Genomic DNA, 23646 nt, shown 5'->3' on the forward strand with positions numbered 1-23646 from the left:
ATGTAAACACATCACTCATAATGTAAATCGGTTTGAACGGTTTGGATTAGTCGTTCGAAGTCAATTTAATAGGTTTTAGAGTTGGTGTTATATAGGCTAAAATGACACTGATGTTATATTAGCCAAACTCATCAATAACGGTCACCAATTATTGTCTACGGATAATTGGTATTACAAAGGCCCAAAAAAATATAAGAAATTAATTTTAGAGTAAAACCGTAAAATCGTTGGATTAGCGATTTTCAAAGTGGCTTAATAAATAGTAAAAAAAATTCAGAAAATTATAAAATTTGGTCTCCAAGCAGATATTAATATGGAGAATAAGATGAACGGTTCGGATCGACTGTTTGGATTTTGAAAACTCGAATATTGAGCCGTAGCATAGAGGCCACTATGCTATCCATAGCAACCCAGCCTAACTCTTAATTTTATATATCATTTGAAATCAAAACTCTTCGAATTTGGAACTAGCGGTTCGACTCGAAACACAAGGCCTGGTATCCAATGCACATATTATTTTTTTTTTTTCTAACAGGCGCTTTTCAACTTGGTTTCGCTCCGAAGCTACAAAAATAAATAAAACAAGCTTTGTCAACTCTCTGAATAATTAATACTAAATCTTAATATCCTATACGGATAATTAATACTGTATATCAAGTATTCCAGTGAAGCATTGTGCGATACTTCGGTTACCAGCACCAAATTAAAATCTGCATCCTTTTTGAAAACGAAATCAGAAACCCCATTATAATACCATCTCCTCCTCTCACTGTCCTCATCGGACATTTATTGCTCATTTTCTCTCGCATTGTGCCCCAAAATGGGTTCTTGCGTTTCATCTCAGCGGAAGCTACCTCCGGCGATGGTCGACAACTCCAGCGCCTCCGTGTCGCGCTCCGGTTCCTGGTCGGAGAGGTGGGTCGCTAAGAAGGAGAAACAGCGCATGAAGAAAAATGAGAAGGCCAGGCTGCGAGGCTCTGGTATGTTCAGTCGTAGGCAGCTGTTCCACGACGGAGATGACGAAAACGGCGATGTCGCCGCCAACGGAGCGCTGACGTCACTTGACGAGCTGTCTGGCGTGTCTGGTCGCATGTACTTGAACGGAGCGAGTGAGGTCGCGTCGTTATATACTCAGCAAGGGAAGAAAGGGACTAATCAAGATGCCATGATAGTTTGTGAGGTACTGATACTAATTACTTGAAAATTTTAATTTCTTCTGGACATTTTCTTGACATAGGATTTGATTTTTATCATTGTATTATGTATACTTTCTCCCATCTTTACGAACAAGGCCAGCCAGTGATAAGAGTGTCACAACTGTTGGGAGCTTAGAAATAGGTTAACATATTTCCCATTTATATATGCCATTTTTCTAAGTCAATAGTTAGACGAAAAAGATATCATATTTTGTGCGATATGTTGTTTCAAGGTTAGATTATTTTTTGACTATTTGATTTCTACTGTGATTCTTTCCGGACGGATAAAACTATTCACAAAACTTAATACTGAAGTCCCGTATTTGTGTGTGTTTGTGGTCGGGGAGAGGGGGCAGAAGGGCAATAATCTGCTCATTTTTTTGGGTTTAGAATATCTCATTTGTAGTTTGTTTTGATAAAAGCAAATCTCTTGGGTTAATTGGTTGTCAAAAATGAGAGAATACCAGTACAAAACAACAATCATTAAATTCCACAACACAAAGTTTATGGCTACTTAATTATGAACAGTGTGCAATTCAGTGCCCCCAATAAAATGGCCAGACAAGATCCAGTATGTTAATTAGCTATTATTATTAATAATAATAACAATAATATTGTATTAAATTGAGAATTGATTTGCATGAGTTTCCTTATCTCGTGAACTGACAACAACAACTTTTTTTCTTTTTTTGAAAGCTTGGTAGGTGCTACCAAGTGGAACAACAACAAGTTTTTTCACTATTAAGAAATCTATCATTCAAAATATGAAAATGTGTACTTCTGTCTGACAGTGTTACCTTAATTTTTTATAATTAACTACCTTAATCTGATACTTGTACATATTCTTGGTTATTCTTTGGAGTTTGAAGCCTTATAATTTCTGTAATATCATTGCACCATTAACTTTTCTTCTTCTTTTCCTCTTTTGTTCATAAGAATTTCAATTGGGATCTGGAGACTGTATTTTGTGGAGTATTTGATGGACATGGTCCATACGGCCACCTCGTGGCGAAGAAGGTCAGAGACTCTCTTCCTCTCAAGTTATGCACCGAATGGAGAGATCTTGTCACATGCAAACCCCATGAAAATGGAAATGGGAATGGGAATGCCTCCCTCTCTATTTCTGGAAGTGCAGAGTCAGAAGATACGGAATGCATAAATCCTGATGATGAATTAAGCGAGTCAAATGCTGAGGCAGATGAGGCTGGCAATAAGCTTCCAGAGATGTTCATGCCTCTTAAACAATCATTCTTGAAGGCTTTTAAGTTGATGGATTGGGATTTAAAGAAACATCAGAGCATTGATTGCTTTTGTAGCGGTACCACAGCTGTTACATTGGTAAAGAAGGTATTTCAATTTCACACTATATTTTTTATTGAGTTGAAGACAAATTTGATAATGTCAAAGAAATTTGAATTAAGCCAAAAAAAAATGATGAACAATATAATAGAAATTTGTTCATTCTGATGCACATGCAGTAAAATCTGATATTGGATGGGTCATGACTGAAACTTCAAGTATAGCAATCCTTGTTAGAGCAACAATGCATCGTGATCCCAGATCTGATAAATTTGGGCTTTCTAAACTATAAAGCCAGATTTGCACATTGGTCATGATGCTAATTATTATTATTTTTTCCTAGGGTTTTGATCTTGTAGTTGGAAATCTTGGGGACTCGAGAGCTGTGCTGGGTACTAGAGATGATGACAACATTTTAATTGCTGAACAACTCACTGTTGATCTTAAACCTGACCTTCCAAGTACGGTCTCTCTATTTCTCTCTACTCCCCCCCCCCCCCCCCCCCATAATAATAAAAAAAAAATGCTGGTTTAGGTAGGATTTTTTTTTTCCCCCTCTTGTGTGATCTTGTTTCCAACAGTATTTTTTTTTTTCCAATGCTTGTTTGGAAAAGACAATTTCGACAGGAGAATGGGCTGAGTTTTTGCTATGACCAACATATACCTTTATTGTTTTTCTTGTTATACCAAGTCAGAATGCCAATTCTCTATATAATTTCTCCGGTACTCTGCAACAAAGATTCGTGTGTGTTTGAGCTTTATGTACATGTCATGCGATTTTAGTCAGTGTCTTAATTGACCCCCCACCCCCTGAATTCGTATCACCTAAGGTAACAGAATATTTCTGTTTGGATCTGGACTGTCTAATCAGAATCCGCACGACTATTAAAGCCAGGGGCGGAGGTAGATATTTAAGTAACGGGGGTCAAAAACATACAAGGGCAAAATGCTACAAGAACTCAAGTTGTACACATTGTACAATAGTCTAGTGTTTTTTTTTTTTTTTTTTTTGAAAAAAATGGGGGTCAATCATATAACATTTTTATAAAAAGTATGGGGGTCAATTTATGGTATTCATAGCATTTTACTATAAAATATATAACAAAACCATATAGTAATGATCAGATTTTAAGAAAGTATGGGGGTCAATTGACCCCATTTGCAGTATGTTCCTCTGCCTCTGGTTAAAGCGTCCCCGTGCGTTCCATCTCGGGCCGGATTGGCCCGGATTCTTATTGGACAGCTGTGATCCAAACAGAAATATTCTGTTGCCTCAGAGGATATGGATTCCAACCCCCCCCCCTCTCAATTCATAGAACTTTTTGGCTCTGTTCCACCTGTCGTGGCCGACCATGTCTTCCAGTGAACTAATGTTTATTCTTTGACCCAGTATATCAACTTTTTTGACTTGAAGTATATCAACTAATTTAGCAGTATGTGCTAATTTATTATTCTAGAATCCCGGAGCAGCTATTACAGGAAAGCAATATTAAAATAATTGCATGCATCTTAATTTCAGGGGAGTCGGCAAGGATTAAGAGATGCAATGGCCGTGTCTTCGCATTGCAGGACGAACCTGATGTAGCTAGGGTTTGGTTGCCGAATAGTGACTCTCCCGGTTTGGCAATGGCTAGAGCCTTTGGTGATTTTTGTCTAAAGAAGTATGGTTTAATATCAGTCCCCAAGGTTGCCTATCGTCGTCTCACTGTGAAAGATGAGTTCATTATTCTTGCCACGGATGGGGTAATATTGCTTTTCGTAATAATTAACCAAGCAGTAATTCAAGTATTTGCAGGAACTTCCCATACTTATTTTTTCTTTTTGTTTGTGTTATGTAGGTTTCCTTTTAGGGTTTGTAAATCCAATGTTTTTTAATTAATTGGGAATGTTTGTTCAGCTGCCCCATAACCATCCACACACACACCAAACAGGTGAAATAAAGAAAGCCCTCTCAACTGAGAGAAAGTGCTGACAGTTGACACAGTGGACTAACCCAGTTTTTCCTGTTAATGTTCGGTACGAAAAAGTCTGAGTTAGCTACATTAACGCAGAAACATATGGTACAGGCACATTCAAATTCCGTGGGCCTTGTCCCTCTGTGTCATGTCCTGTAATGACAATGTATGCTGTTATGACTTTTTCACATGGCAAAAAGTGAAACTGTTGCTATTTGTGTAGATTTGGGATGTTCTCTCTAACAAGGAAGCGGTTGACATAGTGGTCTCTGCCCCGTCCCGTGCCACTGCGTCACGAGCACTAGTTGACACAGCTGTGCGAGCATGGAAACTCAAATTCCCTACTTCGAAAAGTGACGACTGTGCCGCTGTCTGTTTGTTCCTGGACACTAAATCCCCGTCCGACCCAGTTCAGGACCCAATATCCAATGATCTCCCTTCAAAACACGTGAACTTAATTATCTCAAGTGCAACGGATAAGCCCATTGAAGAAAAAAATGTGTGTGTAAGTATTGAGCCTAATTTAGAGCATTTGGATATGCTGCAAGGAACGGATGAGATTGTACCGATATCTGAGGAACCCGGTACCACACCCAGCAAGGCACTGGTTACTAGTTCATCTGCAAAGAAACTGGCTGAATGTATCTCGAATTCAGAGGAAGAGGAATGGTCTGCTCTGGAAGGGGTCACCCGTTCAAATTCCCTGTTAAATCTCCCGAGGTTTATTTTACGCGACAAAAGATCAAGCAGCAGGAGAAAGTAGTTCTGATGTAGGAGGCCAAAGGAAAAGTGGGAAAAGGAAAATGTTGAGTTTGGCTCGGTTTATTTATTTGGGTCAATTCTTGACATGCTGGAGAGTAAATAAACAAGTAAATGCATACATGGGAGATATATTCATGGTTGTTAGGTTATTTGTAAGGTAGATCGATCTAGATTCTGCTTTATTGGTAATTATTTCTTGTTTATTGATTTCGGAGGCTTGTGCTTCACCGGTTCCTAGTTTTTGTATAAAGTTATTTTTTTTTTCTTTTCTTGGTGATGTTAAGAAGCCTGTGTAGCGCTTGTGCCTCTTGGTCTAGCAACATTCTCTATTTATTTGAACAATTTGCATATTAGTTATTCAACTGTTTCTCTTATATTTAGATTATTTTTATATGGTTTATCTGATCCATGGTTTGCTAAACTGATCCTTTTTATACATGTTGCACTGGCAATAAATATACCGTACCTGATAGTGCAGTTTGGCAAAGCTCGTATTTTGGCCCAATTTTGATATGTCAAGAGACCTGTCTTTATTAAATTAATTGAAGCCATAGTTTTTATTTTACGGGAAACGAACGTATTTGTGGACTAGGACTATAAAAACGGACGAAATATTACCCTTAAAATTTAAGTCCGTGTTATTCGTATTTTCATATTTAGATGAGAACTAAACTGAAAATTAGGAGTTCAGCTCTTGTCTCTTGACTTTAGTGGAATACGAAATAGTTAGGTCGGCTTAAATTAAACCATTTATGAAATAGTTAGGTCGGCTTAAATTAAACTATTTATTTAGAAGACTTAAATTATTCTGTCTGAAAAATATGCTGTTAGAGCATCTCCATTCTAACAATTGAAATAAAATTTTCCATTACAACATTTGAAATAAAATTTCAAATAACTGTTAACCATTTTTTAGAAATTAAAATCTTTAAAAATTTTAAACCTTCATATTTTCTTAAATTAATTTTATAGTTTCTATTAAACCACGTCAGCAATAAATTAAGAGTAGAGATCGCCACAGAAACAGAGAATAAATAATTTGAGCGAATCATTTGACCAATCGTGCACAAGAAACAGTTTTTTATTGAAACTGGAGTACATTTCTGAAATTAGAATAGAAACTGCTATTAGAAATCCTTGAAATTTCTTCAGAAATAGAGATGCTCTAAGTGAATAAAGATTTTTAATATTCTCTCTCTTAATTAACTTGGTCTCCTTTAACTTAAACTTTCATCAAATAAAAATAGTTTAGACTGCTTAACTTGAAATAATTATTTTAGACTTTCTTAGCTTTAAATATCTGTCAAACATTTTCATTGCTTGTATGGATAGAAAAATAATATTTAGTATAGTAACAATGATGTGAATACAGATACTGGTAATATATAGTTTCTTAAAGAAATATGGATATTTGAATTATCCAACGTCTATCTATAAGATCCTATTTTTTTTTCCTTTTACTTTTTGTTAAAAGACTATATTTTTTTTTTATTCTAATTATCAATTGTGAAAAATGAGAAAATCAACTATTATACACAAGTTTGATAACCAATTTGCATCGAACATTTTATGGTATACATTAAGATGCTAATTTTTGTTGTATTTGCATGTTTGTTATTAGTGTTAATATTTGTAAAATTTCAATTTAGTATTGTTTTCCAACATCTCACTAGAATATTATTAGAGTTTTCAATGCGAGGTGGCAATTTTTATTTTAATTTCAAAAATGTAGGAGAGTTTCTTATTAAGAAACTATATAATAATTTTTTTATTAAGAAACTGTTACTCTACGCTGGTCAAATAATTGGCCAATTTTTTTTCTTTTAAATTTATTGTTGTTGTGATTTAATAGAAACTCTAAATTAGTTTTAGATATGTGAAAGTTTAGATATTTTAGAGGCTTTAGTTTCTAAAAAGTAGTTATCAGTTATTTAGAAACTCAATTAAGTTGCTGGAATGTAGATGCTCTAAAGAAGATGACCACGATTATAACAAAATTATTTGATTTAGTATTATTTTCAGATGTCTTGTAAAGAAGATGATCACGATTATAACGACAACATCAATGGTAATGACAATGACGATGATAATAGTAATATAATAACAAGCTTCATAATCATCTCCATAAACTCATCCCCTAAATACCCGAAATTTTTAAAAATACCATTTTATTAAAATTGATAAACCAAAACACCAATCTGGGTCGGAATTTATATAATTCGCATGGCCACTGCCAAGGGAAGCGGGCAGTTGGAACCGGGCCGCTGCGAGGGGAACCGGGCGCTTATTTGGGCCGCTTTGGGGGCCAGCGGCCATACTGGATTTTGCTTCTTCTTTTTTTTTTGGAAAACATAATTTTTTTTTTGTATTAAAATATTAGAAATGTTGATTATATTTCTTTGAAAATAGATGAAATACAATATAATTTGATTTATTAGAAAGACTGCAACAAATAACCCGGATCAATATTTTTCAGGCCGGATTTTTCGCGGCTGTAAGAAAAATTAATATATTTCTTTATGTGTTATTGGAAAATAATAAAAATACTTAGATTCTGAGTTATTGATCCCGGTTCAAAAGTCACTTCTAGGTAATCCTGAAAATATTGTGATCTTTCTAATACATTTAATTTATAAAAAGTTATATCTATTTTGAGAATTATTTTTGAAAAACAATCATTAAATAAATTAAAGTTTTTATTTTTTTTCAAAAATAGATACAACTTTTTAAAAATTAAATGTACTAGAAGGATCATAATATTTTTTGTATTACCTAGAAGTGAATTTTGAACCGGGATCAATAACTCAGAATCTAAGTATTTTTATTATTTTCCAATAACACATAAAGAAATATAATAATTTTTTTTACAACCGCGAAAAATCCGGCCTGAAAAATATTGATCCGGGTTATTTGTTGCAGTCTTTCTAATAAATCAAATTATATTGTATTTCATCTATTTTCAAAAAAATATATTCAACATTTCTAATATTTTAATACAAAAAAAATATGTTTTCCAAAAAAAAAAAAAAAAGCAAAATCCAGTGTGGCCGCTGGCCCCCAAATAAGCGCCTGCTTCCCCTCGCAGCGGCCCGCTTCCCTTGGCAGCGGCCATGCGAATTATATAAATTCCGACCCAGATTGGTGTTTTGGTTTATCAATTTTAATAAAATGGTATTTTTAAAAATTTCGGCCTAAATACTTCACATAAACTTTGTATGCACTTTAGAATGCATACTTGTCTATATATTATGTCGACATACATGTCCTGATTTTTTTATATATATCCAAAAATTAAATCAAATTACAAAAAATAACCGAAGCACCGTTGAATTTCGATTATTACCCAATCCGGTTATCCAATAACCGGATTTGATAGAAATGTCCGGTTACCCACTCCCCGGACTCAAAATGCACAAATCCGGTTAATGGTTAACCGGATTTGTGCATTTTGCCTTTTTTTATTTTTTGTATTGAAATATTAGAAATGTTGAATATATTTCTTTAAAAATATATGGAATACAATATAATTTGATTTATTAGAAAGACTGCAACAAATAACCCTGATCAATATTTTTCAGACCGGATTTTTTGCGGCTGTAAGAAAAATTAATATATTTCTTTATGTGTTATTGGAAAAAAATAAAAATAATTAGATTCTGAGTTATTGATCCCGGTTCAAAAGTCACTTCTAGGTAATCCAGAAAATATTGTGACCTTTCTAGTACATTTAATTTATAAAAAGTTGTATCTATTTTGAGAATTCTTTTTGAAAAATAATAATTAAATAAATTAAAGTTTTTAATTTTTTTCAAAAATAGATACAACTTTTTATAAATTAAATGTACTATAAAGGTCACAATATTTTCTGAATTACCTAGAAGTGACTTTTGAACCGGGATCAATAACTCAGAATCTAATTATTTTTATTTTTTTCCAATAACACATAAAGAAATATATTAATTTTTCTTACAACCGCGAAAAATCCGATCTGAAAAATATTGATCCGGATTATTTGTTGCAGTCTTTCTAATAAATCAAATTATATTGTATTCTATCTATTTTCAAAGAAATATATTCAATATTTCTAATATTTTAATACAAAAAATAAATAAATAATTTATGTTTTCAAAAAAAAAAAAAAAGGCAAAATGCACAAATCCGGTTAACCATTAACCGGATTTGTGCATTTTGAGTCAGGGGAGTGGATAACCGAACATTTCTATCAAATCCGGTTATTGGATAACCGGATTGGGTAATAATCGAAATTTAACGGTGCTTCGGTTATTTTTTGTAATTTGATTTAATTTTTGGATATATATAAAAAAATCGGTACATGTCTATTATACCAGTGCATACTTTTTTTATAGTAGCGATGAACACTTGCTTATTTCAGTTAAGACATAATTATTAATAATTATCACGTCGTTGTGACAAAGTCAAACGTGTTTTGACAATTTGTCATCCGAAATTTTTATTAATAGCATAACAAAAAAAACCAAAACACACTAGATTTGGGGGATTTCTGCATTGACCCGGACCACACTGTCAATCTGTGACCTATTTATGGAGGGCTGCAGATTGGCTTAGAGGTTCCCAAAACTTAAATATTCAATATTACAGTGCATTTTTTGTGTTTTTGGTGGACCTCTAAGCCAATCTACGCCCCCCATAAATGAGCTGCAAATTGACTGTGCGACTCGGGTAAATATGAAAATCCCCAAATCTAAAGTGTTTTGGTTTATCTCTTTTTTTTTCTACAAATAAAAATTTCGGTTTGTCAATAGCTGTCTTGATCTTTCAGATGTATTTTCCGAATCCGCTAAAATACACATATAATTATACCAATACATGCTTGAATACAGTGCACAGTTTTTTTTTTTTTTTACAGTTGACCGAAAATAATTGGGAATTCTTTAGAGCGTAAGAGATTGAAGCCTACATATAATATTCCTTTATATAATAATAATAATAATAATAAATAAACAATTATATTTGGTGGACATCTTTAATATTTATTTTGCAACCGTTTTTTAAGTAGAACAGTGCACTATTTTGCTACTACGTTATTCTAACAGTTGCTAAACGTAATAATAGGCCAAACAGAAATTAGATCGCATGAAAATTATGGAGAAGCACACTATATGAAATTGGGTAAGGCTTTTTGGATTTTGAGTCAAACTCATTATTTTGCAAATTAGTCTAAATTTCTTTTTCTTTGTTCGATTGTTTTGCCGAACAAAAACAAATGCTTAAGCATTAAGGGTATGTTTGGGATCAAATGAGAATAGCTAGAATAGGAGGCTATTTGGACATTTCAATGTACATCCAAACAACATATTTGTTATTCGGAATAGTTAAAATAACTGCTATTCCGAATAATAAATATGACAACACAGTCTTGAAATGACAAAATTGACAACAATTATGTTATCTTTACGTCGTAACAATTTGTTTGAGAAATCACTTGCATATCTTTCATGTTAATTAGCACATTTTTAACATTATTCTTTATCAGTTATAACTATTCACTATTTCAAATGTACAATCTAAATCCGAATAACACCATTTTCATACTAATATAAAAATTACTATTTTTTTTTTCTATTCTCATTTACTATTCTCTAATTTCACTATTCTAATTATTCTAACTTCCATCCAAACTTGTACACGACTCATAAACACCTAAACTCTTGGGAAACAAATCTGCGGGAATTCTCAGGGATTTCAGGGAACCTGAAATTCTGAATTCAACCATTTATATGTTTTGAGATTTGTGCATAAAAAACTGTCTGCTTTGAGATTCGTGTATAAAAAAATTTAGATGGTTGGATTTGGAATTTCAGGGAGGATTTCAGCAGATTTCATTCCAAACCCTTGGGGCCCGGAAAAATTCCAAGCCCAAACTTCTTATTATTGGATTCGGATTACAGCTTCGGGTCTCATTATCCTTTAGGAGCTGGAAGCGCATCCTTTGGAACCAATCGCTGCGGAGCTGTGCGGATATTTTAATCTGGTACGTTCGTTTCGGATCGGACGGACCATATCAGATCTTTCCCAAATTAAAAAATATATATATATATATACTCAAAATTTGCAAGATCTGATCTGATCCGTCCGATCCTAAATGAACGTACCAGATTAAAAGATCCGCACAGCTCCGCAGCGATTGGCTCCGCAGAGGATACGCTTCCGAAGGAGCTCCGACCGACGTCCCTTCCTCTTTCGTCTTCTTTTCGTCGGCCTCTTTTACGTCTCGATCCTGAATACTTTCTCTATACTAGCAGAGAAAATTGAATTCTGGCTAGGGGAGAAAAACCTGAAGAACGAATCGGGAACAATTTCTGAGGTTATTAATGGCGTTGAAGTTCTTGAACAAGAAGGGATGGCACACTGGGAGTCTAAGAAACGTAGAGACCGTGTGGAAGGCTGAACAGAAGCACGAAGCCGAGCAAAAAAAGCTCGAAGAATTGAAAATACAAATTCAAGAAGAGCGAGAGAAGTCCGAGTTTCGACTTCTCCAAGAACAAGCTGGCCTCGTACCGTAAGTTTTGCAATTGTTGATGTAGGGTTAGGGTTAGGGTTGCGGTGTGATTTAAATGAACTGTTCAATTTGGACTCATTTTTTAATTGAATCTGGTGCAGGAGACAGGAGAGGTTGGATTTTCTGTACGAGTCAGGATTGAGTGTGGGCAAAGGAAGCACTGAGGTATTCAAAGCTTTGCAAGATCCTGCTCCTGTGACAGCTTCTTCAGCGGGTACCTCATCTTCTAAGGTATCTTTCCTTGTTGCTCACTTTGCTTTTGAATTGTATTGCGTTCTTTTTTCAGATAAAATCAGGATTGAAGGCATGTCTCTTGGACTTATTGCCTATCCTATATTCAAAGTTAAAAAAATATTTGTATGGATATTATCATGTAACTGTTAGTGGCATTGAAGAAGTTAATCGTCTTGACTTTTTTCTGCTTTCTATACTGTGCTATTATGAACCTTATGCTAATCATTTTTTGGTTCACCAAAATTTAGCAATCAGCTGTGCCAGGAGCATTATTTGAAGATACACCACAGTCAGCTAACGACACTTGGAGGAAGCTGCACACAGATCCTCTACTCTTAATCAGACAAAGGGAACAGGATGCTCTAGCTCGAATTAAGAACAATCCTATTAAGATGGCCATGATTAAGAAATCGGTATGTTTGCAATTAAATGTTTTACTTATTTCTTAATTCTTAATAAACAGAATCTAGAAGTAGCAAAATTATGAATGTATGAGGGGTGATTTTGATAATTTAAAGAACTTGTATTGTTCTATCAATTACTCAAGTTATTGAAAATGATCAGCTTGTAAGTGCATTAAGGTATCTTAGATTAAAAAGGTTTATTGAGCTAGACAATATGGTGCAAGGCAAAATACCTTGCCTAACCTGCATCCAACTGGATCCTGCTATTTCTAGAGGTCGACACCCTAATTAATCTAAGTTGGAGTTAAGTCAACTTTCTGTACTACTGAAACCTGTATCTTGACAAAGCTGAAACTCAAATGGCATGCAACATACACTTCAGCTTTCCCAAAAGCTCAACCCCACTATCTGAAAAAAGGTTACCCTCATCCAATCAAAAGATTACTCAACAACAACTCTGATTCAGGTTTGTCAAACTAAGGACAAAACCAGAAATGCCACAGGTCACAAACGAAGTGACCTTAGATCTGAACACAAACCAATAGCCGGATGAACTCAGGTCCAACTGATCTGAAATCTAACTAGATCTGACATGATGACTGAGACTCACCATGAGTGACCTGAGACCTGGATCAGAAATTATCCCAAACCTGAATTCAATCGCTCATTTTGTTACCTTTTTAACTGTTTTAGGATTAATCAGTTGCTTTGCTGTCTCTGATCTTGTTTTACGAAACTGTTGCAAATTGATTTCTTGTTACACAGGTTGAAGCTGAGAAAAAGCAAAAAGAAGAAAAAAAGGAGAAGAAAAAGCGCAAGAAGCATCGCCACGGCAAGTCGAAGCACCGATCGGACGATGGTTCTGACTCAGAGTACTCAAGTGGAAGAGACGAGAGGAGAAAAAAAGAGCACAAAATGTTGAGGCATGAGAAACACTCAAAAAGCTCAGATTCAGAAGAAGATACCAAAGAGAGAATGAGAGATCATGAATTGTCAAGGCGAGATAGGCAGTCCAATAGGAACAGGCCACATGCAAGCACTGACAAGGATTATAGTGGGAAGAAAGCTAAACATGATCATGACCATTCAACAAAGTCTGATTCAAGGAGTAGTGACAGGGATGATAGAGTGGGAAAACCTAAGCATGACCATGATTACATGAAAAAATTGAATTCAAGAAGTAATGACAGAGATGCCAGAGATGGAAGACCTAGAGATGATCATGATTACTCGAGGAAATTGGATTCAAGAAGTGCTGTTAGGGATGACAGAGAGGGAAGATCTAGAGATGGTCATGATTACTCAAGGAAATCAGATTCAAGAAGATCTGACAAGGATGATAGAGAGGGTAGAGCAGGACATGATGACAATCACTCAAAGCATGAGGAAATGAAGGATAGGAATATTGGTTCAGAGAACAATACGAGAGTTGAACAAGAAAAAAGGGTAAACCACCGGCGAGGTGTCCACAAAATGTCAGAGAAGGAGAGGGAGGAGAGGTTGCAGCAGATGCAGCTGGACGCTGAACTGCATGAGGAGCAGAGGTGGAAGCGCCTGAAGAAAGCAGAAGAGGATGATGCAAAAGAGGCGGTTGTGTCAAACTCATATAGAGGCAAGAACTTCTTGCATGAGACGCAGAAAAGTATATATGGTGCAGAGAAAGGGGGCAGTTCCACTATAGAGGAGAGTGTACGAAGGAGGGCTTATTTCTCTCAAGGTGGGAAGTCTGCGCAGGAGAGCAATGCCTTCAGGCGCTGAGACTTCAGCAAATCACATGAAAACCTGTCTCGTGAAGGTGGTCGTGGAATGTGGTGCTATTTTAATATTATGCAAGTGTACTCCATTCTGTGCTATTACTTCTCTTTAGCAACTTACAGTTTTATTTGGATATTTTTGGTATGATATGATTTCTAGTTTCGAACTTTCTTGTAGGTTTGAGTTTTGATGGAGCTATGTTATGGTAAATAGTTGAGTCTCAGTCATGAGCTGCAAAAATCAGAATGTCCACGCCGTCTCAAATAAACATGTTTACTCCCATCTGCATAGCGTCTTCTGGAATTTAGTTGTGTTGTAATATTATTTGATAATTACACAGTTGTGTTTTTATTGTGTCAAATGAGGAATTCAAAATAACAAGCAAAAAACTAGCATTGGCCATCAAAAGTGTTAGCGGGGCGTCATTTTATTTTCCAATTTCTAATTTACACAGGTGTAGACAGTTTAATTTGAAATATTGTGCATTAGATGCCCCGCGTTACTGTAAATGCTGCTAAAAGCTACATCCACCGGCTTGTCAAAATAGTCAATTTAGATCTCCCACAGCGGTTCGCGAGTAAAGAAGTAAACTGAGGACCGCAAGCTTCACTGAAAAAAAAACCCGTAACCCCAAAGATTTTATTTTTTTTCTTGGCATGACTTCACGCATATGCAGACAATTGAGCCACTAAAATTACAACGTACCTTTTGTAGGGGAAGTTCTAAATTCCATGTCCTTGGGGCAACCTAACAGTTACAAAACTATCCACAGTGGTCTAGTGCATAAATGAAATTGTTACTCTTTCTCTGCGACAAAGCATTTTTTTAAATCATTGCAATACCAATAAGGCAGATTTTTTTTTTAAATCAACATTTGATTTGATGCCTAAAAATAATATCCTTTTTTGAAAAATCACAGGTTCAAAACTCGAATAAGCAATCCTTTATGAATATTTAAAGATGAAGCTTGTCCCCATTTTTATCTTGAAAAACAGCGAATTGACTGTGCACAAATCTCTATTTTTTCCAAAAATTAATATTAGCAGCTCTTTTGCAAAATTGACTGTAACTGGCTGCAGTTTCATGACCACCTCGCAGTCCAATGATACAATAACCCTCGTACTACTATTTTGATGTTACATTTACAACACAGTTAACTTATGCTCATATAGATTTCTAAATATGCTGAGCATATTCTGTACTATTATTAAGGTTCGACACAGGTTCCTTATGTCATTTATAACTTGTACAAGGAAGCATTAACAAATTACGAAGGAACCATTATGACTGAAAAAATCGGACATAATGTCTGCTTGAAAAAATCTTCATTTCCTACCAACAGATATGTCCTCTCCAGGTTGCACATGTTTAAATAGAGGAAATGCTGTAATCTCACAGAGGGAACTCCTTCTGGAGAGCATCAAGGTTTCTGGAGTCGCATGCTTCAAACATATCATTTCTAGAGGCACATCTGAAAAAAATTAAAGGAAAAAAAAATTCAAGAATTCAGTCAAGTTAAATGTTTTATTTCTCTTACATTAATTAAAAAGTGAATATTTGGGGTTGTTCAAGAGCATACTTGAGAGATATCCTCAAGTACTGCCAGGCATTGTCTGCTTTAGGGTTCATAGCAAGCGCTCTAACGTAGTATCGGATGGATTCATCATATAAACCCTGAACACAAAAAGAAAATAAATAATGAGATTAAAGAAAAACGTTTTACTTTAGTAAGTTAATGCAGCAATAGTGCACCTTTACCATCACTGCAGATGCTAAAGAATATTTAAGCAGTGTTTTCTAGTACAAGTAAATTTTAAAGAAACATCTAGCAATTGCCAAATTATATATAAGAGATTTTCAGCCTCAGTCTATTCTGCATTTCCTTGGTACAAATGGAGAACGCTATGCTTTACTAAAGGCAGGTTGAACTAATAAAATAAATCTGAAAAATAAATAAATAACAAACCTGATTAGCATAGCTTATACCCATGTTTGCCCAAGCACGGACATAATTAGGTTTCAAGTCAAGAGCCTGCAAATTGAAGGGGCAAAAGGAAGTGTGTTACTCAATTATTCTCCATAACAAATAACTCTGTAGGGTACTTGGTCATCATTTTCTCAAGTTCAATGTTTCCAGAGACTTCAAATGGGAAAATACATGGAAAAGATAACTCATTTTCATGGTTCAGACCAAGAATCATTCCCTAAAACCTGAAATAAAAAACGCAAACAAGGTACCTGTTGATATGCCATAATTGCATCTGCACTCTGAATGCTGTTGGCTTGTGTAGCACCAAGCTTGTTCCAGAGAGAATAATCTTGGGGCTTGAGCTTAAGCGCAGTTTTAAAAGCACCTATAGCCTTGTCATATTCTCTTGACAAATTGTACAGCACACCAAGAACTATATGTACATCTGCATCCTCCGGCGACAACTGTGCAGCTTCGGTATATAACCTGGCCACCTGAGAATTATTTTAATCAACACATCATTAGGTTTGACAAAAATGCAATTATCAACACATACAAGAGTAAAGTTGCAGGTTCGATTGGAGTGCTCACATCGTTGTAAAATAGAGTATCTGGTTGCTGTGGAGGGGCAAGAGTACCATATTTTGGGTGATTTTTTAGCCACTGGTACAGGTATGACAATGCCTCTGTTTGTTCCAATTCTGCAATTGCCATATAGAAAATTTAGAAAAGAACTACTAAATTATAAGAATATATAAGGTTCATATCCCAACACAAGTACAAAAGAGCTACACAAAAAACTAGTAACTCAAATAGAACAAACTTTAGTTGCTCATGTTATTTTTCTGGTAACCATTTGGGACACTATTGATAATCTTTCCCTTGCAGATTACTTTTAATCAAATAACTTTTAACTCTACTCCAGTTTCAATCATACATCAATGACCAAATCAAGTTCAAGTTTGGTCACCTGGTTGATAGTTTACTTTGGAATTTAATGAAAATCTCCAAAACTGCTCCATATCCAAATCAAGGGCGTCAATAATTAAATTACCTATTTATTTAAATTTAGAAGTATACAAATCAAGGTTGACATAATTTCCTATTATGGTTCTGTAAATAAAAATAGAGAAAATAATGTTGTATAAACTGATTGATAGAATATCAGAAAATCCTTCTTCAAATGATAATTGGTCCCTACAGAGAAAAAATCACTAGCATAACTGCATTGAACAGTAACTGGCTGAAAAGGAAATGTAACAGATACCATTAGTATGGCTAACGCCAAGAGCAAGAAGCACTTCCAGGTTTGTAGGATCAGCTTCTTGGGCACGCATCATGGCAGCTATTGCCTGTAAAAAAAAATTATGAGAAACTGTAAATCTAAAACCCATACTACAAATCTTGGTCACTACTTGATCAATGTGAAAAGCTCTCATAAGCAACTCAAGCATGAATTTCTACTGACAATGATATAAAGGTCACTCTCTAATATTATTATACAAACTGGTGGTGGTAGATCCATGGCACAAGAGTTTGACTCATTTCCATCAGCATTACCTGCATGCATCTAAGATGGGATGATTCAGACTAGTCCCAAGTCCTAATAAATGACTGACAAAGCAAAGCAATTTTATGTTCACTAGTAATCGGGATCATTTATCTGAACTGAAATGCCCATCTATATCATGCACCATCCAACAGATACTGTACAATTGACAAGGAGCTGACCTTAATACACAGCTGACTGCATGGTATCAGTTCAAATGATTTGTAATCCCTAATCCACCACAACAATACTACAACGATCAACTACATGCCATAAATGATTTTTCAATTCAACCTAAACACAAATTCCCATGAAAAGATATGTTTAAGACTTGTATCTGTATTGGCAAGGCTAGTTAAGTCAGTAATCACACCCCTTGGTACTTATTTACAATATCAACAGCCTTCAACTCCTTTTTTCTTTTCCTCTTTTTGCTTCTGCTTCAACTCGTCTATTAATTGAATATACAGAAAACAAAAAAAAAATATTGACCTGCTGGTCGTCATCATTTTCCGCATGAGTAATTCCTAGCAATCGCCATGCTTCAGCATTATCTTGATTTTTCATAACCTCTGCCTCTAAAGCCAAAACAGCCTCACTCAAAAGGCCCTTACGAAACAGTTCTTGCCCTTCCTTCAGAGGATTTGGATGGCCCACATAAGGGTTCAGGGCGGAAAATTCATAAACCCCTCTTGATTTTGGCTTTTGCCTTGAGGCCAGCATTTCATCACCCAAGTACCTGTTTCATGAGAAAAAAAACAGTTAATAAAAAAATACATAAAAGGGAATTATTCTGGAAAAGAAAAAGTATTCATCATTTAGCAAAATAATAACCATCATTGGTGGTCTTGCAAAAAAAAGAACAAAAGAAAAGACAGAACCTCTAGCGAAAAAAAAATGAAAATATGCCCAATTTGTCCAAAAATTCAGTTCAACTGCCAGTGACACAGCAAAGTCTCTCTACTTTCTAACTTATTTTTCTCTTTTATTTGCAAATATTCTGTATAACTCTAACATCAATCACTTATCTATGGCAAGAGAAATTGAATCCAAATATTTCTGTGACAGAGATAATGGCGAAGGCTACATTTACCCAAAAATTATATATAAATATCAGAAAAATTCCATTGAACCATTTTTGATAGAATAATTCCAAATAAATAACACATGTTTCCTACTTTCCTGCAAACTAGGAGAGATTTAGAAGGTTATTATTGAAAAATATCATTAGAGAGGATCTAGGATAGATGTAGATGGTTTCTTTCCAAAATAACATTAAAGAGGGTCTATACGAATGAATCTTAAGTTGTTATTGTCCAGACACATTGTGCAGATCAATGAGTTATAGTTAAACATAATACTGCAAAATCTGTCTGTTAAAATGAAGGACACAAAGATAGTGAACTCACTGATCATATGCATCAGCCCAGTTGTCAGTATCAGCAACTTGGTTGCTGAATTCCTCAGCCCAATCATTCACATTCAACTTGGAAGAGAACTCGTTTACCCATTTTTCATCCACTGATCCCTCCAGTTGATGTTCCTGGGCAAACTCACTGGCCCACCCTCTTGTAGCCTGGGGTACAAAATATCAAAGAAAGTGAATAATTACCATAGATAAAATTTGATTATGATTTCAATGTTACTTGACAATTTTAATTTATTTATACATATGGTCGAAAGAACTCCGCTTGTGTAGTTTCTACGCAGCCTATCCAAGACAGGAAAAATGAGGAGGGTCGGGAAAGGCGTGGCGAGCCAACGGTTAAAAAACAGCCTTTCTTATGGAGATGAAACCCACTCATATCCGATCGGGTTTCATTTCTAGCCTACCCCAACTTGTTTGGGACTAAAGGCTTGGTTATTGTTGTTGTAAACATATGGTCGAAAAAAATGAATTTTAAATGAACATTAAAGTAAAAATGAGCTGTACTTTGCTTTTTCTTTATACATTCCATTTGTTAAACGCACTTTAATTTGTCTTAATATTTTTACTTTGTCTTTAACAAACTTTATTTAATTAATATATTGTCGAAGGAGATGAATTTTAATTAAATTTTCAACTCTTAGAAAATATGAAATCAAACAAAATTACAAGCTCTTCATGTAAATGTCTATGTATCCACTAAGAATAGGAACAGGAGTTCAGAGAGACAGATGAGTATAAAACATTATTGAAGTGATGAATTTGTTAGTAAAATCTGAAGTAAACAACATATATACCTGTTCCTGACCAAACTGATCAGCCCAGGAGACAGGGCCACCATTATGCTGTGCTTGATACTCATCAGCCCAATCAGTATTGGCCGGTTTGATTTGATTGTCGTCAATAATCAGCTCCCCACGGCTCATTTTAGAAACAAATTGGAGAAATTGTGAATTCTGAATGAAAAAAGGAGATTGATATTAGATTTGTATTAAGGAAACTCCTGAAACATTTTCCCTACCTAGATTAACATAACCAGTACGCCCACAAAGACAGTAGTCACAAGTATAACACAAGATATTGACCTATTGTATGAGAGCAAATCATCCCATAATATGCTACCAGTAAGTTCAAAGTTATTTTGAGCAAAGCAGGTGAGAAAAAGGAACCTGAAATTTTGGGTTACTATTCTGCGAAAGTGTGTGCGCAAGCATCCGAGATTGCTCCATCATTGCCATGTTAGGTGCTGCTGCACCTCTGAACTGGCCCAATGCCATCTGGTTTTGTTCCTGGTGACAAACCCTATATAGTTAGAAGACATACAAGGAACCTTTTTATCTTGTAGGAGCCACAACCAATGATAAATTTAATTTTCTCTAGTCTTACTTGCTCAAATTCAGAGGCCCAACCATTAGCACCATGTTGTTGCTCAAAAGACTGAGCCCAAGCATCAGGATTGTCATTGTTCCTTTGTTGATTAAACTCAGTGATCCATTTATCAGCATGATTAACCATGCCAGGTGGTCTGATCAAGGGACCTTGGGACTCGTTCCAATATTCCTCCATTTCTCGGAACTGCCCTGGCATGGGGCCCCTCATTCGACTACTATCTATGTCCAATGATTGCAATAGAGTGTTTACCTGAAAAACAATTTTAATTATTGAATTTGTAATTTCTGGGAGATATTAGGCTCATGGTTACAATGAAAGGAGATCCGATGTGACTATGACAGGAGCTGACCAACTGTTTGCTTAGAGCCTCTCCAGTTAATATCAGTCATTTTTACATTGTCCTTAAAAAATTACAAATCATAATACAATGTAAAAGCTTGTGATGCTTGTTGCTTGTGCAAATCATAATACTGTTTGCTTGTGCTGCAGCCGTGCCGGATGTTGTCATATGGACAGTTTGATATACTACATTGTATTATGATTTGTAATTCTTTAAGGACGCATGATCCATCACAGACAGTTGGTTTGAGATGACTTGTTCATATTTAGAACCCCCCCCCCCCAACCCCAAAGTCAATTGATAGCTATAGACTACTGAAAAGGACACCCTAAAAGTTTAAAACTATAATTTTACTTCAAAGTTAGTCAGACCAATATATTGGGCAGATGGAAAAAAGACAAAAGAAAAAGAAAAAAAGACTGCCAAACAGAAACCTGAGCACTGATGTAATCTTCACTCTTGTCACCATATATATGGCGTGCCAAAATGCAGCTCCTATCACGTATACACTGCTTGTCACCTTCTGACAATCCAAGCATTGGAAGTGCTACTGGATGGAAAGGGACACCAGACCGGCCACTGTCCACAAAAGAGTGAAGCACGCTTGACAGCACTCTCTGTGGGGGCCCTATAAAAGTAGAAAAAATGATGGTGGGTTTTTGTTAAAATCAAATTGGCTGAATAGAATCTAAAGTGTGCTCAATTCAGCTACAGCATACTGTAGGAGATGACCCAAGCTATTAATCAAGTAAACCAACTAATTTAAGGGACTAACAACATGAGCCCAGCCGTGGATTTTGTGATAATAAAAAGAGCTAAAAAGAAAAGATCATGCTGGTGTGTGCCCATCCTACTTATAATATGTTGGTAAGGTCCAGTCATCTGCTTAGCTCCACTATCAATTTGCAGAAACATTTTGGAACTATCAAATCTAAAAGAAGTTCAAACACCTAACTAGAGGTCCAAAGCAATACTGACATCAATCCAACAAGAAGTAAAATTAACACCTCTGTAAAGTACAGCTATTCCTATGGCATTGGATATATAGCAAAGCAAACAACAAACCTGGATGAGTTTGTCAAGGAACACAAAAAAAGGTGTTTATAAAATAAGGATGTAAGGAGCACATACCATCCCATGTGGGCTGAACAGGAGGGGCATCGTATATCCTCTCAAACTCGCCAAATTGTGGTTCACTTCCAGCAAAATGAGGAGGAGGGAGAACTGGAGGCCGTTGAACATCATCCCAAGCATCGGCAAATCCTACATGGTCTGTAGAGTGAAATCCTCGAAGAAAATCGTTGCTCTGTGCAAGTGTAATTGCAGAGTTAGTTTAACCTTTCCAATCCAATACTTAGCATGAACAGCTGGTGATTACTTTTGCAAACTAGAATAATCAAAGCTGCCTGTTATCAACACTGCATAGAAATTATATAATCCTCTACCAATTAATGTTAGCATGATTTAAGCAGTAACTGTACTGGTAGGTTCCTGCCCCAGCATGTGCATTTCTGTACCAATGGTGAGTTGATGACCATCCTCAATTCTCAGGCTGCACCCGAACTAAGCGGATTTGGCTTCTTCTTCTTTTATTTAGGTCATGAACAAGGTCTAAACTGTGGTTCCTACTGAGAGAAATTAACGAACAAACATACACCTTTCTCCAAATACCAGCTCCTTTCATCAATTAATCAAATCACAATAACAACCATGTAGATGTTGGCTAATTATTCCTTAGAGACTATCAGCTAGTGGCACCAACAAGGTATTAAATTATCTTAAACTACATGGACAGAGTTAATAACAACATCAGGAAAAATAATTCACCCGTGCATCGCGCAGCCGGTTCTGTTGGGTGTCGAATGCAGACCCAGGAATAGCTGAGAGAGGAATGTCCGGCCTGAAGTCAGGAGAAGATTCAGGCACACTAACTCCAGTTGAAGGAAGTCCTTTTAATTCCTGTTACAAAATAAGAAAGAGTAAACAAGATAAAATAGGAAACACATGTTCTATAAAATAATGAGAACACCATCTTTGATGAATTGCAATAATACAATAATGCAAATTGGCACCAAAAGTTAATTACTTTAAGGGAATTCGAATATGCTCTTAGCTGACAACGAACTACAACAAGCAATCAAACAACTAAATTTCCGTTCGAGCTCGAGAACAAGAAAGGCTGCTAAAATAATCTAGGATCACAATTGATCGATTCTAATTAACTACCACAACCCAGGCAATCAAAGAACTAAAGTTAATAATAATCAACCTCAGCTTTGTTAGATGTGCCGAACATAACATTAGCAAGGGCACCAATAGGATTGGAAGAAGACGAGCCAGGCACCGCGCAGGTGGCGCCGCCGTTTATCAGATCCCTCATCGCCATCTCCTTCTAATCCAATCAGTAACTCTACTCGATTAATCTCCTAATTGTGCCAAGTTTTAGCTTCGCAAACAGATAATAGTTGCGAAGCAAGAAGAAGAAGAGAGAGCGGATGGAAATTTCGGAGTTCCTATGCAAATAAAAAGAAAACACGACTCTTTTTGGCACGGTTGGCCTCGGGGCGGGTAGAGTTGTGAGTCTGTTGACCGAAGGTAAAGATCACCGCTTCACAGGCTTTGGTTCATTATTTATTGTATACCGATTTATACGGGTGTAACTTTGTAAGGTAAGACCAGGGAACTTTGTATACCGATTTATTTAGAACCGTCTGATTATTTTCTGGAGACTATATGGTGCTGAGTTTAAGTTTCCAAGGTAAGACCAGGGAACAAATAATTGTTTCTGGCGGGGAGGGAGGAATGTGGATCCTCTGCATTAACT

General features: G+C 35.7%; 3 protein-coding genes across 4 annotated transcripts; 2 read left to right on the plus strand and 1 right to left on the minus strand.

Moving 5' to 3' along the window:
* The first annotated feature begins 684 nt into the window (after positions 1–684).
* LOC144558416 (putative protein phosphatase 2C 66) lies at positions 685–5585 on the plus strand. 2 transcript variants are annotated; one of them, XM_078307267.1, is made up of 5 exons: positions 685–1180; positions 2133–2534; positions 2839–2956; positions 4015–4238; positions 4674–5585. In XM_078307267.1, the coding sequence occupies exons 1-5, from the start codon at positions 821–823 to the stop codon at positions 5211–5213; spliced, it is 1644 nt and encodes a 547-aa protein (XP_078163393.1). In that variant the 5' UTR covers positions 685–820; the 3' UTR covers positions 5214–5585. The 2 variants fall into 2 exon arrangements, with proteins under 2 accessions (XP_078163393.1, XP_078163392.1); XM_078307266.1 differs by having other exon boundaries at positions 687–1180; positions 2133–2543.
* A 5822-nt stretch (positions 5586–11407) lies between these two features.
* Positions 11408–14322, plus strand: LOC144558246 (uncharacterized). Its single transcript, XM_078307045.1, has 4 exons — positions 11408–11753; positions 11855–11984; positions 12236–12400; positions 13157–14322. The coding sequence occupies exons 1-4, from the start codon at positions 11566–11568 to the stop codon at positions 14147–14149; spliced, it is 1476 nt and encodes a 491-aa protein (XP_078163171.1). The 5' UTR covers positions 11408–11565; the 3' UTR covers positions 14150–14322.
* Positions 14323–15304: 982 nt separating this feature from the next.
* Positions 15305–23482, minus strand: PEX5 (peroxin 5). The gene is made up of 15 exons (XM_078307044.1): positions 23092–23482; positions 22650–22781; positions 21954–22128; positions 21257–21450; positions 20477–20731; positions 20260–20379; positions 19888–20046; positions 19074–19240; positions 18157–18403; positions 17383–17467; positions 16707–16816; positions 16385–16609; positions 16113–16178; positions 15726–15820; positions 15305–15617 (listed from the first exon to the last, which is right to left on the minus strand). The coding sequence occupies exons 1-15, from the start codon at positions 23206–23208 to the stop codon at positions 15539–15541; spliced, it is 2226 nt and encodes a 741-aa protein (XP_078163170.1). The 5' UTR covers positions 23209–23482; the 3' UTR covers positions 15305–15538.
* Positions 23483–23646: the final 164 nt, after the last annotated feature.

The sequence above is a fragment of the Carex rostrata genome, chromosome 8 (assembly GCF_964058835.1).
Source record: "Carex rostrata chromosome 8, lpCarRost1.2, whole genome shotgun sequence".
NCBI lineage: Eukaryota > Viridiplantae > Streptophyta > Magnoliopsida > Poales > Cyperaceae > Carex > Carex rostrata.

Bases quoted from the DNA above. Each gene is read 5' to 3' on its own strand.
- PEX5 (XM_078307044.1), bottom strand. From the start codon at position 23,208: ATGGCGATGAGGGATCTGATAAACGGCGGCGCCACCTGCGCGGTGCCT. The intron at 20,047-20,259 runs GTTCCTTTTTCT...TTTTTCATTCAG, and splicing joins ATAGTAACCCAAAATTTCAG to AATTCACAATTTCTCCAATT. The intron at 16,817-17,382 runs GTATCTGTTACA...TGGCAATTGCAG, and splicing joins TGGCGTTAGCCATACTAATG to AATTGGAACAAACAGAGGCA.
- LOC144558416 (XM_078307266.1), top strand. From the start codon at position 821: ATGGGTTCTTGCGTTTCATCTCAGCGGAAGCTACCTCCGGCGATGGTC. The intron at 1,181-2,132 runs GTACTGATACTA...TTTGTTCATAAG, and splicing joins ATGCCATGATAGTTTGTGAG to AATTTCAATTGGGATCTGGA. The intron at 2,544-2,838 runs GTATTTCAATTT...ATTTTTTCCTAG, and splicing joins CTGTTACATTGGTAAAGAAG to GGTTTTGATCTTGTAGTTGG.
- LOC144558246 (XM_078307045.1), top strand. From the start codon at position 11,566: ATGGCGTTGAAGTTCTTGAACAAGAAGGGATGGCACACTGGGAGTCTA. The intron at 11,754-11,854 runs GTAAGTTTTGCA...AATCTGGTGCAG, and splicing joins GAACAAGCTGGCCTCGTACC to GAGACAGGAGAGGTTGGATT. The intron at 12,401-13,156 runs GTATGTTTGCAA...CTTGTTACACAG, and splicing joins TGGCCATGATTAAGAAATCG to GTTGAAGCTGAGAAAAAGCA.